The sequence below is a fragment of the Cicer arietinum genome, chromosome 2 (assembly GCF_000331145.2).
Source record: "Cicer arietinum cultivar CDC Frontier isolate Library 1 chromosome 2, Cicar.CDCFrontier_v2.0, whole genome shotgun sequence".
In the NCBI taxonomy this organism is placed as follows: domain Eukaryota; kingdom Viridiplantae; phylum Streptophyta; class Magnoliopsida; order Fabales; family Fabaceae; genus Cicer; species Cicer arietinum.
In genome coordinates this window covers 3,894,322-3,909,021 of record NC_021161.2, presented here as the reverse complement: position 1 = coordinate 3,909,021, position 14,700 = coordinate 3,894,322, and the positions used below count along the sequence as shown (strand labels likewise).

Genomic DNA, 14,700 nt, shown 5'->3' with positions numbered 1-14,700 from the left:
TATGTCGGTTCACTACCAATGTGGCAGCTACGTTCATTCCCCTAACTCATAGGGATTTCTCCACTAATTCAAACCCTATATTACAATAATTGACCCTACAATTCAATCTTCTCAACTTCCAACTTGAACCTACAAGTCTTTGAGGCAATAACAACACCTTGACCCTACAACTCAAATCTTCTCAAATTCTAACTTGAACCTACAATTCGTTGAATTAGTGGTACATGCAACGTCACCTTGTTGTAACTTAAGAGTGAATGCAACTTCAGAGGCTGTTGCAAATCATATGTAGTATTTTGGAGCAAGTTGCAGTCTTTAGAGCAAGTAGAGTTAGAAACTTCAAAGTCAACTCAACCAAAAGCTTCAGAGACACACTAGCAAGAAGCTTTAGAGGAAATACTAGAGAAAAGCTTCATAGGCAAAGCCTCACACATAAAAGTGTGTGATAAAGCAGAGTTTGGACGATGCGTTGACTATGTTTGACTTTGTTGGCTTCGCTTCCTCTGATGTCTTCGTTTTCTCTTACTTCTTCAGTTCCTTTAATATTGTTTCCTCTGATACCATTTCCTTTGATATCTTGTTCTACTTTTTGCACACTTAATTAAACCATTAGTACAATAAATTGTTCCTGAAAAATAAATTTACTATCATCAAAACATGATGAATGAATTGTTCTTCAAACCATCTTAGTTCTAATAGAAAATAAGGAAACTTGTTATTAAGAACTTTGATACAACTATTAGGAACACGTACTAATCTGAAATGTCATGAGGCAGATTTAAGAATGGTGTTAAAAGTAACAAAATATATACAAACATTATTATCAAAATGTACTACATCTAAATGAGCCTTGTAAGTAACACATGTCATTGATCAACTTAGCTATACCAATCTTGGTCATAGTCTTCAAGTGTATAACACAAGAATTATAATAGAAAGTAATGCTACAATTAAACGAATCACATAACTTATATATAGAAATAAAATTAAAAGAAAATTGTGAATAAAATGTAAAATACTTATGTTTTTTATGAAGACAAAGACCAAGGAAAGTGATCAAGTTGCAAGCTCAAAAAGAAGTCAACAATCAAGTCAATTATGCTAGAAGTCTTAAAATGTAAGGTACATGATGCAATCTAATATTATTATATTTCAAATGCACATGAGAACCTTCCATTTTAGCATATGCATCAAAAGAATTTTCAAAGTGTCAAAATGAATGAATATTTGAAAAATCAAATTTTTGACAAAAATCAATATTGTATTCGACTACAGCATGTTGTAGTCGAATACAGACTCAAGTCAATAGCTAAAATTGAATATTTATATTCGACTACGAGATGGTGTATACGAATACAATTTCTAAGTCAATAGCTAAAATTGGACTTTTGTATTCGACTACGGGATGGTGTATTCGAATACAATTACTAAGTAAATGGCTAAAACTGGACTTTTGTATTCGACTACAAGATGGTGTATGATCATAGCATTTGGGCACATGTTTCTAGTTTTTTACTTTGGTATTTTAAAAGCTCTTTATAGCTTAGAATATTGTTTTAGCTTGATTCTAAACTTTTTGGTCAAAATTGAATTATAATTTTATTATTTATATTTTGACCCCTGCTCGCTCTATAGGTCATAACTTGAGCTCTGGATATAGGATTGACGCATGTGAGTAGGCATTGGAAAGCTAAAAATCAGAGCTAGAACTTTTATGTTGGAATAAAAGCTCAATGTCGAACTTTACTGGGCATAAATTGAAGATTTTTTAATCTAAACTTTTGTAATAATTTTAAATAGCGGACCACTTGTTTTTAAAATCCAAAATGGAGTACTATATATGGGGAGTTTCTTTCCTTTCTTAGACATGAAATTTTTGGATTCAAATTGATAAAAGATATAAACACTTTTTATTTTAATTTCATGGAAGGCTAATTTCATAAGATTAATCCACGAGTTTAGAGTTTCATCAACACTTTGAGATTCAGGTTACACTGTCAATTTCGCTTCATGATTATATTTATGTTTATTTGATTATATTGATATTATGATTGCTTAAATTGAATTTCAATAGGATCGTTAAATTCATTTGACAAAATTTGATTTCGATTTTTAATTTAATTGAAATATAATTTTACAACGTTTGATCGTTAATTGTAATATATCAATGATTATTATGCTTAATCCAGTCAAAGAAACCGAATTCACATATGATTGATTACATTTGTTTGATCAATTCTATAGTTAAATAGGAATAGAATTATGAATTAGAAATTAAACTCATTGATAGAATTTGTGATAAGTCTGAAACTCGAATCAGTGGATTAATCGTTTTGCTCGTATGTTTAAACAAAAATCTAAAAACTCATTTCTAATTTCAACATTCAATTTGGTTAATATTATTATATCAGAAGTCCTGGTGAAACGACTTGAGTTATTACCTCTATTTATATTTTATCAATTGTATTTGACTCGTGTGCAACATCGGATCAATGTAGTCGAATACAAATGTTAAGTCAGTAGCTAAAACTGCACATTTGTATTCGACTATAACATGGTGTAGCCAAATACAAAATCAAGTAAGTGGCAAAATTCAATCATCTGTATTCAACTACAAGAATGTTACAAAGAGGTGTATTCAAATACAAGCTTTAAAATTCAAATAAAATTGAACGTTACAAAGAGGTGTATTCAACTACGCTCCTGTTGTAGCCGAATACAATTGTGAAACAATGCAATTTTTCAGTTCAGATTCAACTTAGATCATTGCATATGTTCATCAAATCTCTATGAACAATTGTCATTGATCTAAAGTGATGTATAAGGAGTGTAAATACTTCATAGCTTCAGACTTAATGAATCAATAATTTCCAAATCTTTTCATCAATCTTTGAACAACTTTGAACAAACTTTCTGAAATATTTTGATTTATTCAAAGTCTTAGTTTCATATTTCAAGTACATATTTTTCATTGTCATATAATTGAGAAAAGTTCTCTATTGTACTTAAAATTATATTAGACTGTTATCATTGTACTCAATTGTCATACACTATTGATTTCAGTCAAAGTCATTATTGTAAATCATTCAAGTTATTGTGTAAATTAAGCAAAGTAGTGTTCTTTCTTCAAGTGTTGTAAACTAAGACAGTGACGGGCTATCTTAGGGTGATTGATAGAAGTTTGTAGCTGAAGTCTTAGAGTTATACTTGTACTTATTCTAACAAACAGTGGAAAATCTCTTGTGGTGTGCAAGAGGACTGGATGTACCCTTGGTTATAAGGGAGAACCAGGATAAACTGATGTGTTCTTTATTTTACTGTCATTTACATTTTTCCATACATCAATCATAAACAGAAAAATAATCCACTAAGTCTTTATAAACCAGAAAATTTATATACACCTAATTCACCCTCCCTCTTAGGTGCGTCTCTATACTAACAAAAAAACAACACATTATGCAGCCTCATTTTGGAAGATAGTATTATTGTCATTGCATAGTCTTCAACAGTTGTGTTGTCATTTGGTAATTTAACCTTTATTGGTTTAATATTAATGAATTTCTTAGGTTAAAAGCAAATATGGTTTGTGGCCCATGGATCATCGCTACTAACATATTTACTTCTTGTTGTCATTTCATTATCTGTTGGTGTTATTCCAACTTGAGATGATCCTTTGACATGGTTTACAACATGGATAAATCCTATATTAACTTGTTGAATCATATTCATGATGCTCTTGATTTTTTTCTTGTGTAAAAGGAGATTGATGCAAGAAAGTACAAGATTGTTGCATCTCATCCAATACTTGTGTGCATGATCAAATTTGTCGGGCATATACATGGATCCATCAAGAAAAACTCCAACTTGTTCTTTCCTAACATTACTCTTGTCATATATTTCGCCTATATATGGTAATTGTTTTCAACACGAATTGGTGCATGGGAACTTACAACATGTCATAAATAGAAGATGTAGTGTTTTCTTGCTATAATGTTGGATGATTGGATGATTTTTTATATAATAACTTAAGGGTTAAAATATCTTTTATACTCTCATTAATATATTTATGTTTATCGAATTTTTTTATTAAATTATTTGATTTAATATACTTCAATTTTTAAGTTAACAGGTATTAATGTCTTTTAAAAAAACTAATATTTATCTTCTGTTATATTATACTAACCAAGTAAAAAAGAAGTGTTTATTTCTTTTTATATTTATTTAGTCATTTTCTTATATTAAATAATACATCAAACATACTATCTTTTCTAATTGTTTCATCATAATAGCAACACTAGTGACTATTTTATAATTGTTGTAAGTAGGATTTGAATTTCATCCCTTAAAATTATAAGATTATAGGATTAAACTTTTAATGTTGATAATGTTGAGCTGACACATCATAGACTAGATTGAATACATTACATTTTGTTTTTATTAAAATGAATACATTGTATTTTCAAAAATCATTTTATATTAATATACATTGTATCAGAATGAATACCATATGGTAATTTTATAGGAATAAATACCATATGGTAATTTTATAGGAATGAATACATTGTATTTTTGGTAAACCAATTAAATATGAATTTAAATATCATATATTTTTATAATAATCAAAGTCATATTAAACTATATATAGTATAATTATACGTTAAAAGTTTTGAACTTTACAAAATTGTCATATAATAATAATTGTAAATTTGTATGAAGATTGTACGGGCTTAAACGCAAACTCTTAAACGCTCATTTTAATAACATTTGCCACTTAATATTATTAAAATAAAATCTATATTTATATCCTTAAATTAAAACTTTTAAAAAATAATATCATTTATTTAATAGTGAAGAGCAACATTATTAACTTATCAAGTTTAATATCAATTTTTTTAGTCAAAATGTATTATTTTCTTTTTGAAATATAATATTTATTCCCTTTTTCTAAAATATTGTCCATAAAGTATCCATTTTGTGGTATACTTTTGATTTTATAATTTCAATGAACACGGTTCAAATCTCATCACAAGAGTCATAAAATGATTATTAGTATTATTGTTATTAATAATAATAAAAAAAAAAACGAAATGCACCATTCTTTTTGTATGTTTTCATCATTTTATTATACTAAATAATACATTAAATATACTTCCTTTCATATTTTATATATCTTTTAATTTTCTCAAACTTTACATTTTAATAACTTTTAATATGGTTAATTTTTTACTAGATCGAAAACATTTTATTTTGTATTAGACTAAATACACTGTACTTTGCTAAATCATATGAATACATTGTAAACAAAAGGATACTATATTGTAATGTTTTATTAGAATGGACACACTGTATTTTTTAGTAAATCATTTTTAAATAAATTTAAATTTTTAGCACCACACAAAATAATTTTAAAATTAGAAATAGTTTTAAACTTGAAAAAATATATTTTAATTAATTATAATGAAAAAATTTCATGGGTAAAATACAAACTCTTAAAAGCTAATTTTAATAATATTTCTCTTTTAGTATTATTAAAATAAAAAATTCAAATATTGATTTATTTAGCAGTAAAGACCAAATTTATTAAGTTAAATATGCATCTTAAAATATCAAAATAAATATCCTCAATTAATATTATAAAAAATATTTATTACATCCTTTTTTACTCAATATTTATTACATATTAAAATAAATAGTTGATATGTATTTATGAGTTACTGCCAAAATTTATTATATAATATATATTAAAGTAAATTATAGGTTGTTTTTAAAATATTTTGGGTGAGTTACCTGCAACAAATTAAAATCAGTTACATGTATTTTATAATTTTTTTTTTTTGTAGAATTTTATGTTTGACATAATTAGTCGATAATTTTAATTGATTGTAGATAACTTGTCTATAGTTTTTTAAAAATGTAATAAATTATTTGAAGAAGAGAGAGAAAAAATATATAAAAGTAATATATGGATGTTTTTATGGAGGGAGAGAGAAAAAAAAATTATAAAAGAGTAATTAATAATTTTTCCATATTTTTTTGTGCAATTTGTGTATTCTCATTTCAATCCAAAACTTCAGTTTAAAATAAAAGTCAATCATTTAGTAAATATCTCACTCTTTCTCTTTGTTTGGTTTTGCTGTACTATTCTCTATACTTTGAAGTGTTTGTTTATTGTTGTTAGCATGTCTGTTGTTCCAAATACATCAGTTGTGACTACCAACATGGAACTCAATTCTTCTTCACCAAAATTGAATGAGAGTGTGGTTGATGTCGTTGGAAACAAAATCTCTGACTCTACCAACGGAAAAACTTGTCATCAGGTTATTTTTTGCAAGCTTTTATGATTGTTAAGTTTATTTTTTTCTAATTAATTAGTTTAAAATTTATATCTTTGGAATCGGTGATTTATAGAGTTATTAGATATATATGATTTATATGGATCTTTAATGTTACAAAAATTGTGGTCCAATATTACGATGACTAAAACGTCAAAATATTGATATTGAGACTCATATCGTAATTGAATACATTTTTTAAAAGTCTTAATCGCAGATGAAGTGACAGTTGAGTCGTTGTCTTTGATGTTATCTTTGATGTTATGAAAAATCTTATTCAAATTGATGTGATTTCAAATGTGATGACTAAAATATTATATAAAAAAATTAAATAAAATTGAATTAAAAAATTGTATTGACACTTAGATCTCAATTACGTATTTTTTACTAAAGAGCTAACTTGACCTTAAAAATCTATTTTCTATGGTATATGGGATGACTTTGTATGAAGGTTTTCTTGGTGCATATTTATTGGTTTGAAATAACAATTGTGTCACGGTTTTTTATGTTGCAAATAAAAAATAAAACTCAATTGTTGAATTAATGTTTATTCTTTTTGTATGTTTATTGTTTTCTAATATTTTGGATTGCTTATGGAGAGCAGAGTGGGTGTAAGGGTAAAGTCACCAAAGCAAGTGTTTTAGGCCTTCTTAAAAAACAAAATTTTTTATACTTAAAAAAAGGCCTCAAATATTTTTTTATTTATGAAAAAGGCCTCACATTTTAATATTTTTAAAACTAATTTTGGTAAAATTTTATATAAATTAAATTAAATAAAATATTTTATTTTTATTACAAATTATTTAATACTTATCTCAGTACAACTAAATTGGTTAATTAACACAGTAGAGATAAGAGAAATATTAATTATAAATTGAATAATCATGAGATAAAAGGTGAGTACATCATTAATATGAGAAATACTAGTTATAAATGGAGAGTTCTTGAGATAAATAGTAAACATATTGTTAACATGAGTTACTTGAGTGGTACAATATATACACATTCTTTTCTTTTTCAACTAAAATATGGAAAATTTTACATGAGTGTCTGATGTTGCCGTATAACCGTTGAAATATCGTATTTCATTATTTGAAAATATAGAGAAAATAGATTTGAAAATGTCATTAATTTTGTTAAAAAAAATTTATATAATTATTAAATAAAATATTAATAATTTATTTATTAAATTTTGAAAATGCCTTATCTAATAATTTCGCTTTAGGCCTCATAACGTGTTGGGTCGGCCCGGTGGAGAGGTATTATACATGAAATACTTTTAGAATTGTGATAATGATGTTTGAAGGCTTACTCTTTTGTGTGCTTGTTTTATGCTTTTTATTTTCAAATATTGTGATTTGTGACATGGCTATTAGAGTTATTGTAAGTTTGTGTATGAAAAATAAGAACATTATTGATGGGCTGAAGACGTTTAGAGGACTACTTTTACTTTGAAACTAATTGTATTTGATTTGATATTTTGAAGGTAAATTTTATGCTAACCAATTTGTTTGTTTGGTTTTTCACATTGAAGTGTCGACAAAAAATTAAGGATTTGGCTGTTATATGTAAGAATCCAAAAAATGGAAAGCCTTGTATCAATAAGTTCTGCCGCAAATGCTTGTTTAATAGGTTTGATTCATTATTTATTTATTTATTAAGTTTTATATTTAATTATTTTTATATTCTATATAGTACAAAGTTATGTTAATTTATTGTGTGCTATTTTATTTTATACGTCAATGTTTTTGGTTTGTTGAAATTAGATATGGAGAAACGGTAGAAGAGGTAAATTTGTTGAATGATTGGATTTGTCCAAAGTGTAGGGGCATTTGCAATTGTAGTTTATGCATGTAAGTTGAGATTTGAATTTTGCATTTTGAGTTTAATGTTGTGGTTTTTATTTTGTAACATTTTATGTGTTAGTTTTTGAAAGAAGATTGACCTTGTAGGAAAAAAAGAGGTCAAAGACCTACTGGTGCTCTAGCACGTACAGCCAAGGCTTCTGGGTTTAAGTCTGTGTCTGAAATGCTAAGACAAAAGACTTCTGGTGGTTTAGAATCAAATAAGGTTGAAAATATTGATGTTATGCCTACAAATGTAGCTACTTTTGAAAATGTATGTTAAGTTTCTCTACTTTTCTATAATTTACAATATAAATTTACGTTATTTTGTTGATTTATTAACTCGTTTTTATTTATGCAATTCAAACTAATTCAAACTAATGATGATATGAGCACTAATGTTTTGATTTTCTAAGTAGTTTTATGATTGATTTTAATATTTATTTTATACTACAGGAGTTTGTAGGTATTAGTGATGATGATATTAATGATGATGTCAATTCAAAGATGGACATAGCAAGAGCACAACCTCTAAATGTTGATAAATGTGTTGTAAGCCCAATGACATCAAAAATTGAGGAAGAGATTCATTTGCCTCTTGGTACTAATGTAACAAAAATATTGGACATGGAGTTGCCACCACAAGATGTTGGAAATGCTTTACAATTTTTAGAATTTTGCTTAGTATTTGGAGAGGTATGCCTTTATTATGACAAAATTGTTAATGATTCTTGGAAATGGGGAATTTTGTTTTTTTTTTTATGTTGATTTTTTTGTTAAATATTGGTTTGATTAGTTGGAATTTACTTTTGCTTCTAGTAGTTGAAAAATTTAATATTTCGATTATTCCAAATTCTTTTAATGTTATAGATGGTCCAAACAACAAATAATTTTTTTTTGTCTCTTAAGCCTTTGTTCGGTTTAGTTGGTATCTAATATGACTTATGAATATTAAATGATAATCATAATATAAATTTGGGACTACTAACCATTTTATTAATATCATATATGCAATCTAAAAATTAACTCTTAGATTTACTTTGCAACTGATCATTTAGTTGATATTTATTGATTATTGGATATTCTTCACATGCATTCCATTAAATTAAATTCATTAAACATAATGGTGATATTATAGCTTAAATAATTATCTTTTACACTCTTTTTTTTTTCATTTAATAGAGTTAGATTCCTTTATAATTGTTTCATCAATTTTTTTTTATCAAATTTATTTCCATGTATAATCAGGTTCTAGATGTCAAGAAAGAAGAAGCTGAAGCTATCTTGCGAGCATTGATAAGAAAGCAAAATTTGTACTTAGTGGTTGAATTTCAAATAAAAATGTTGACTATGATATTATCTGATTCGGGAATTAAGTGAGTTTTTCTTATTTGATTTTTTATTTATTGATTTATCATTTTATTTATGAAGGGTGTGACAATTATTTTATATAGTATATTTAAAATAAATTTTGTTATTTTTAGGTCACTTTCGAGTAGGTCTCCATGCTTAACTCTAACTGATGGAAATAATTCGTGGTTGAAAGCTCTAAAGATTTTAATGGCTAAATCTCATCATATGCTACAAGAATTTCCTTTGGATTGGCTTGAAGAAGGAATTAGAGGATATTATGATCTAGATTTATCTAAAAAACTCATCCTTTTGAATTTTCTTTGTGATGAGGCTTTGGGCACAATGTAAGTATTTCTAGTTCAAATAGAAAATTGTTCTCAAAATTTTGCTATCACTTCATTGTTTGATTATCTTAATGTATGCATTTTTTTAGTTTATTCTTCTTCCCTTCCCTTCTCTTCTCAATAATTTATTTATCTTGTTATAAGTTGTGGGAACTTGCTTAATATGTTTAGGAAGTTAAGAAAATATGTTGATGACCAAAATGCTATATTTGCTCAAGAAAAGAAAGAGACAAAGCTTAAGGTTGCTGAAGCTAAGGAAAAGGTAAGATGACAAGAGGTGATTTGTTTTATGGTTTTGGATGGGTGCTATTGCACACTATTACATGGTGTTCATATTTTTTGTGTATGTGTTATTTATAGGAAAAAAGTCTAAAGCAAAAGTTGTTGGATGAGACAAAAAAAGTGGAAGATAGCATTCCAATTTCTGAACATGATGCTAATGTTTTGGAGATAAAAAGTGAAATAGCTAAAGCACATGTTGAGTTTCTTGAGGCAAAGGGTGCAATCTCTAAACGTATGTTGTGATGCAAATGAGTTTTTAATATTTTCTAACTTTCATCTAAGGTAGAAAGATTCTTATATATATGGAAATAATAAATGGTTTGACTAAAGTAGAAAGATTTGTATATGCAAATATATATCACAACCATCTATTAGGAACTCACATAAACATTATAGAATCTAGTAATTAGAATTGCATGATATGCTCATCTTGAATGCTATTACTACTTTATAGCTTTCTATATTCCTAAAAGATTGTATTTACTTACTCAAATTTTATAATTTGTTTGAATTAATTAAGTTGGTTTAAATTTGTCAACTTTATATGAAAATGTGATTGTTGCATGAGCACTTAGTTTTTTTTTTTTATCATTCAAACTAGATTTAATTTGATAAACAAACAAATGTACTTAATTAGGGAAATATATTATAATTTTTTTTTTGAATCTATGGCTTTTTTTACGTTTATCGTTACTCTCTTTCTCTTGTAAGAATTTAATGTTTGTTGTATTGTAATTTGACATTTTTTTTTATTTTAATTTTGTAGGGAAACAAAGTTCAAATGCTGTAAGAACTGAGCCGGAGTTTGTTGATAGTAATGGTCAAACATTTTGGAAATTAAAGTGTTATAATGATGAAAATGAAAGTGTTATGTTGATGCAAGGTAATTGTCAAAACAAATTACCTTAAAATTCTTACATATTTCTCTTGTCTTTTTTTATTATAGGCAGTTGGATCAATATAAATTAATGTCTATATAAATCAAATACATAAATATTTGTTGATTCGTACGTCTTTATAAAAATCTTTATAAAAATAACTCGAGAGAATAATATCAAAATTTAGTGTCTTGCAAGATTTCTAAAGGATAGTATCATACAGATATCACGATAAAACATGACGATGGTGTTGTTGATAACGAAGAATGGTTTGTTTATGGGTGTGAGCAAAAGAAAGAGATTGATAAGTACATTTCATCAAGGTTAGCTCTTTTATTGAAGTCCTAATTAACTAGTCTTCAAATCTATCGAGAATTTTAGCGCAATTGTTATTTATAATTGTTATTTATTTATGGCTATATGTAGTTTTAATGTGGCAAACAAATTCGTGAAAACATATTATATCTACAATAACAAATCACTACTAAAAAAAAAAAGTAAAAATAACTATGAAAATTAGTGACGGGTTGAAAAATGAAACCCCTTTTTAATTTTCTTGTCATAAAATTTAGTGATAAATTTAATTTAAAGAGGAATTTCACGTTATTTCTCTCAAAATTTCTCTAGCTAATTTTCTTTTTTTTTTTTTTCTAGTAGTGAATTAATCCCATTGTACAATCCAAAATTTCTTCTCCATTTTTCTAAAATTCTAATTTTATGTTTTTAAGGTCAATTTAAACATACCTATGTAGCTTAAGTGGAACATTGGTGGAGTGATTTCATAAACATTATCAAAGCTTAATATTTTATGTATTCTTTTTGGCATTGTATTTTAGCCATCAAACGGAAATATTTTAAGAATTTTATTTCATATCAAATTCTCGTACTTATTTTAAATATGAGAGATAATGTGATGTTCAAGAATGATACATTATGATTTACTCACTATCTTGAGATTGATGCTCAATAAAAGAGAATAATCAAGTATATTTTATTTTTCAGGGCAAAGAGATTCAAAACTCGCAACATTTCCTCTACACTTCAAAATGAAAGCAGTGAAGCAGATATGTAGTTATTGTCATCTTTGCCAGCATCCATAATTACTCAAGTATATTAAAGAATGACATATCGAGGATAATTTGTTTTAGACATTGATTTCATTAATTAATATGCAATTTTTAAAGATTTTTTGTTTTGGGAATCTCAAATTTAACAACAAGAGTTGTATAATTAAATTGGTATTTTTATAAATGGAAGAACATGTTTTTTGTTTATTCAATTCATGTTTATAATTTACATATGCATGTTAATTACTCTTGAAACAAATTAACTGCTCAATTTTGTTTGGATTGTATATGAAACAAGATAATCCTTCAAAGGAAGTAAGACAAATATTCAAATCCAAGTTGAATTTTGTTTTAGAATCTTATGTCAGCAAACTACTTATATATATATATATATATATGAATGATGTATACTCTAACCTGAAAAACATTTATTAAAAATATTAATGATTATGTTACATATATAACTTAGTTTTAACTTTCGTGTAGTAGTTGTATCTGTCAAGTGAAAGCAAATTCTTTATAGATTAAGATCGTGACGTTGTTAAGAAGTCACAAAATATAAATTTTGTTATCTAAAAATTACTCATTTTTTTGTATCCAGTATTTGAATAATAGATTATTTTTCGATAGGAAAAATAACTAGACACAACTATCAATTTGATAGTGGTTTGGTTTATGTTTCCCTTGCTCTCACTACAACATTTTTATCTACAACAACGCTTAAAATATCTATTATTTTGTTGTTTTCTATATCTTTTATTCCTTCTTGTAAATGGAAATGTATTTTCAACATACCAATTTACTTGACAGATCTTATGTTTCACAACTTCTTAACAATGACACAATCTTGATCTACTTAGAATTTGCTTTCACTTGCAAGCTTTTAGAACACTCAACACTAGTTATTTTTAAACACTTAGAAAGCTAGATTCAATTATATCTCACCTCAAAATGTCATATCGTAATTCTCTAAGCCTTTGTTTGTGAGTTTTGAGAGAAGGGGAGAGGAGAGTTTTGAAAAAAATGAAGAAAAAAAATGAAAGGAATGAAGAGTTTTAGAATGAGAGGAGTTTGTTTTTATTTATAATACAAAATTTCTCTATGCAGGGGGGACTCAAAAATTGTATTGGATGAAGAATTAGAGAAATTATTTTGAGATTGTTATATTAATACTCTATAAATTAAAAATATATTAATCATAAACATTCTTTTACCATTCTCAACAAAATAACTCTTACAAAATATAAAAACTTTATCTCTATTATCTCCTCCATCCAAAGTCCTCTTTTCTCCTCTCCTTCAAATTAAACTCTGAAACAAAGTGACAAGATCATTTGGTGCTCTCCATTTACAAGAATAATTTATTGGAATCAAAATAATTTTGATCGAAAGTGTCACTTTCGTATGTGATAAAATATCTATTTTATTTTGATTATAAGTTTTAGATGCCCAATTGACATGATATTTAATTTATTAGAAAGTTTAGAGAATTATCAACAATTTTTTCTTTAGGCTCAACTTCGTTCATTGCATATCATGAGCTTGAAGTTGACGACGTGACTAGGACGAGTGGACTGAATTTTTTTTATTTTGTTAATTTAAATTAAAATAAACAGTGGGTTGATTCAAGAGGAACCTAGTGCTCAAGTGGAGCACAAAAATGTTGTATAAGCCTTTTATTGGCATAGAAAAAGTAGCGATTGATTTGTTTTGTTGAAAGTACTATATGATTTCTTGTGTTACTATTGTAACCACATTTTCTTCTTGTTACAACTTTCATATTTTTCAATAATTTGAATTATATGCTTGTTGCCAATGATATGTACAAAAATGACAAATAATGCATTTGGATAGTCATGTTGATCATTTAACTATTAAAATTCATTGAATTTAACAAAAGACATAAGTAAAACCCAATAAATTTTAATGGTAAGACAATGAACACGACCCACTCATATTTGATTCATTATATAATAGAGTCCAAATCCTATATTCACTATATGAGTTTATTAATGTAAATAATTTTACACTTATGACCCACAAGACCCATTGATTGTATAATTATTTTGTAATGACTATTACAATATGTAGTATGTGATGAGATGACAAAATTAATAAATCTTTTATTTTTTGACTAATCAAAATCAATGATTCTTAATTTCTTATTAACTATCAATATGTGTATGTACAATCATTTTACTCTAACATAAAAAATTTAGAAAAAAACAATTTTTTTTATTAATCAAAATAATGTTAATAGCCAATTCAATTCTCAAGAAAATTTAAATAATTCGATAACTTAAAGTTATAAAACAAACTCTTACTACAACAATCACATTTATGTTACTTGTACCCTAAAAATAAAAAAATTAAATGTTAGAATTTCCATTTATTCCAAAACCAAAAGACACGACGTTTCATTCCTAAACAACTCGGAAATCAAGCCCCTTCGAAATTAGCAAATTTAAAATTAAGCCCAGAAATCTCCAAATTATTATATTTTCAAATTAGTCCCTTTCCCGCCACCTCACTATAGAAGGAGGGAAATCAAAATTTTCGCACACACACAACACTTTCACTTCATTTATTAATACTCTCCG

At 26.4% G+C, this 14,700-nt stretch overlaps 1 protein-coding gene across 1 annotated transcript; it reads left to right on the top strand.

The window, feature by feature from the left end:
• The first annotated feature begins 6,179 nt into the window (after positions 1–6,179).
• LOC101499057 (uncharacterized) lies at positions 6,180–12,105 on the top strand. The gene is made up of 12 exons (XM_004516718.3): positions 6,180–6,317; positions 7,867–7,964; positions 8,099–8,185; positions 8,285–8,450; positions 8,633–8,872; positions 9,425–9,552; positions 9,661–9,873; positions 10,045–10,135; positions 10,234–10,387; positions 10,922–11,038; positions 11,257–11,356; positions 12,036–12,105. Exons 1-12 carry the CDS (start codon positions 6,180–6,182, stop codon positions 12,103–12,105), a joined length of 1,602 nt encoding a protein of 533 aa, XP_004516775.1.
• The last annotated feature ends 2,595 nt before the right edge of the window (positions 12,106–14,700 follow it).

Excerpts from the sequence above, each read along its gene's own strand:
- LOC101499057 (XM_004516718.3), top strand. The coding sequence starts at position 6,180 with ATGTCTGTTGTTCCAAATACATCAGTTGTGACTACCAACATGGAACTC. Across the intron at positions 9,874-10,044 it reads GATGAGGCTTTGGGCACAAT|GAAGTTAAGAAAATATGTTG; the intron begins GTAAGTATTTCT and ends TAATATGTTTAG. Across the intron at positions 11,039-11,256 it reads AAGTGTTATGTTGATGCAAG|ATATCACGATAAAACATGAC; the intron begins GTAATTGTCAAA and ends AGTATCATACAG.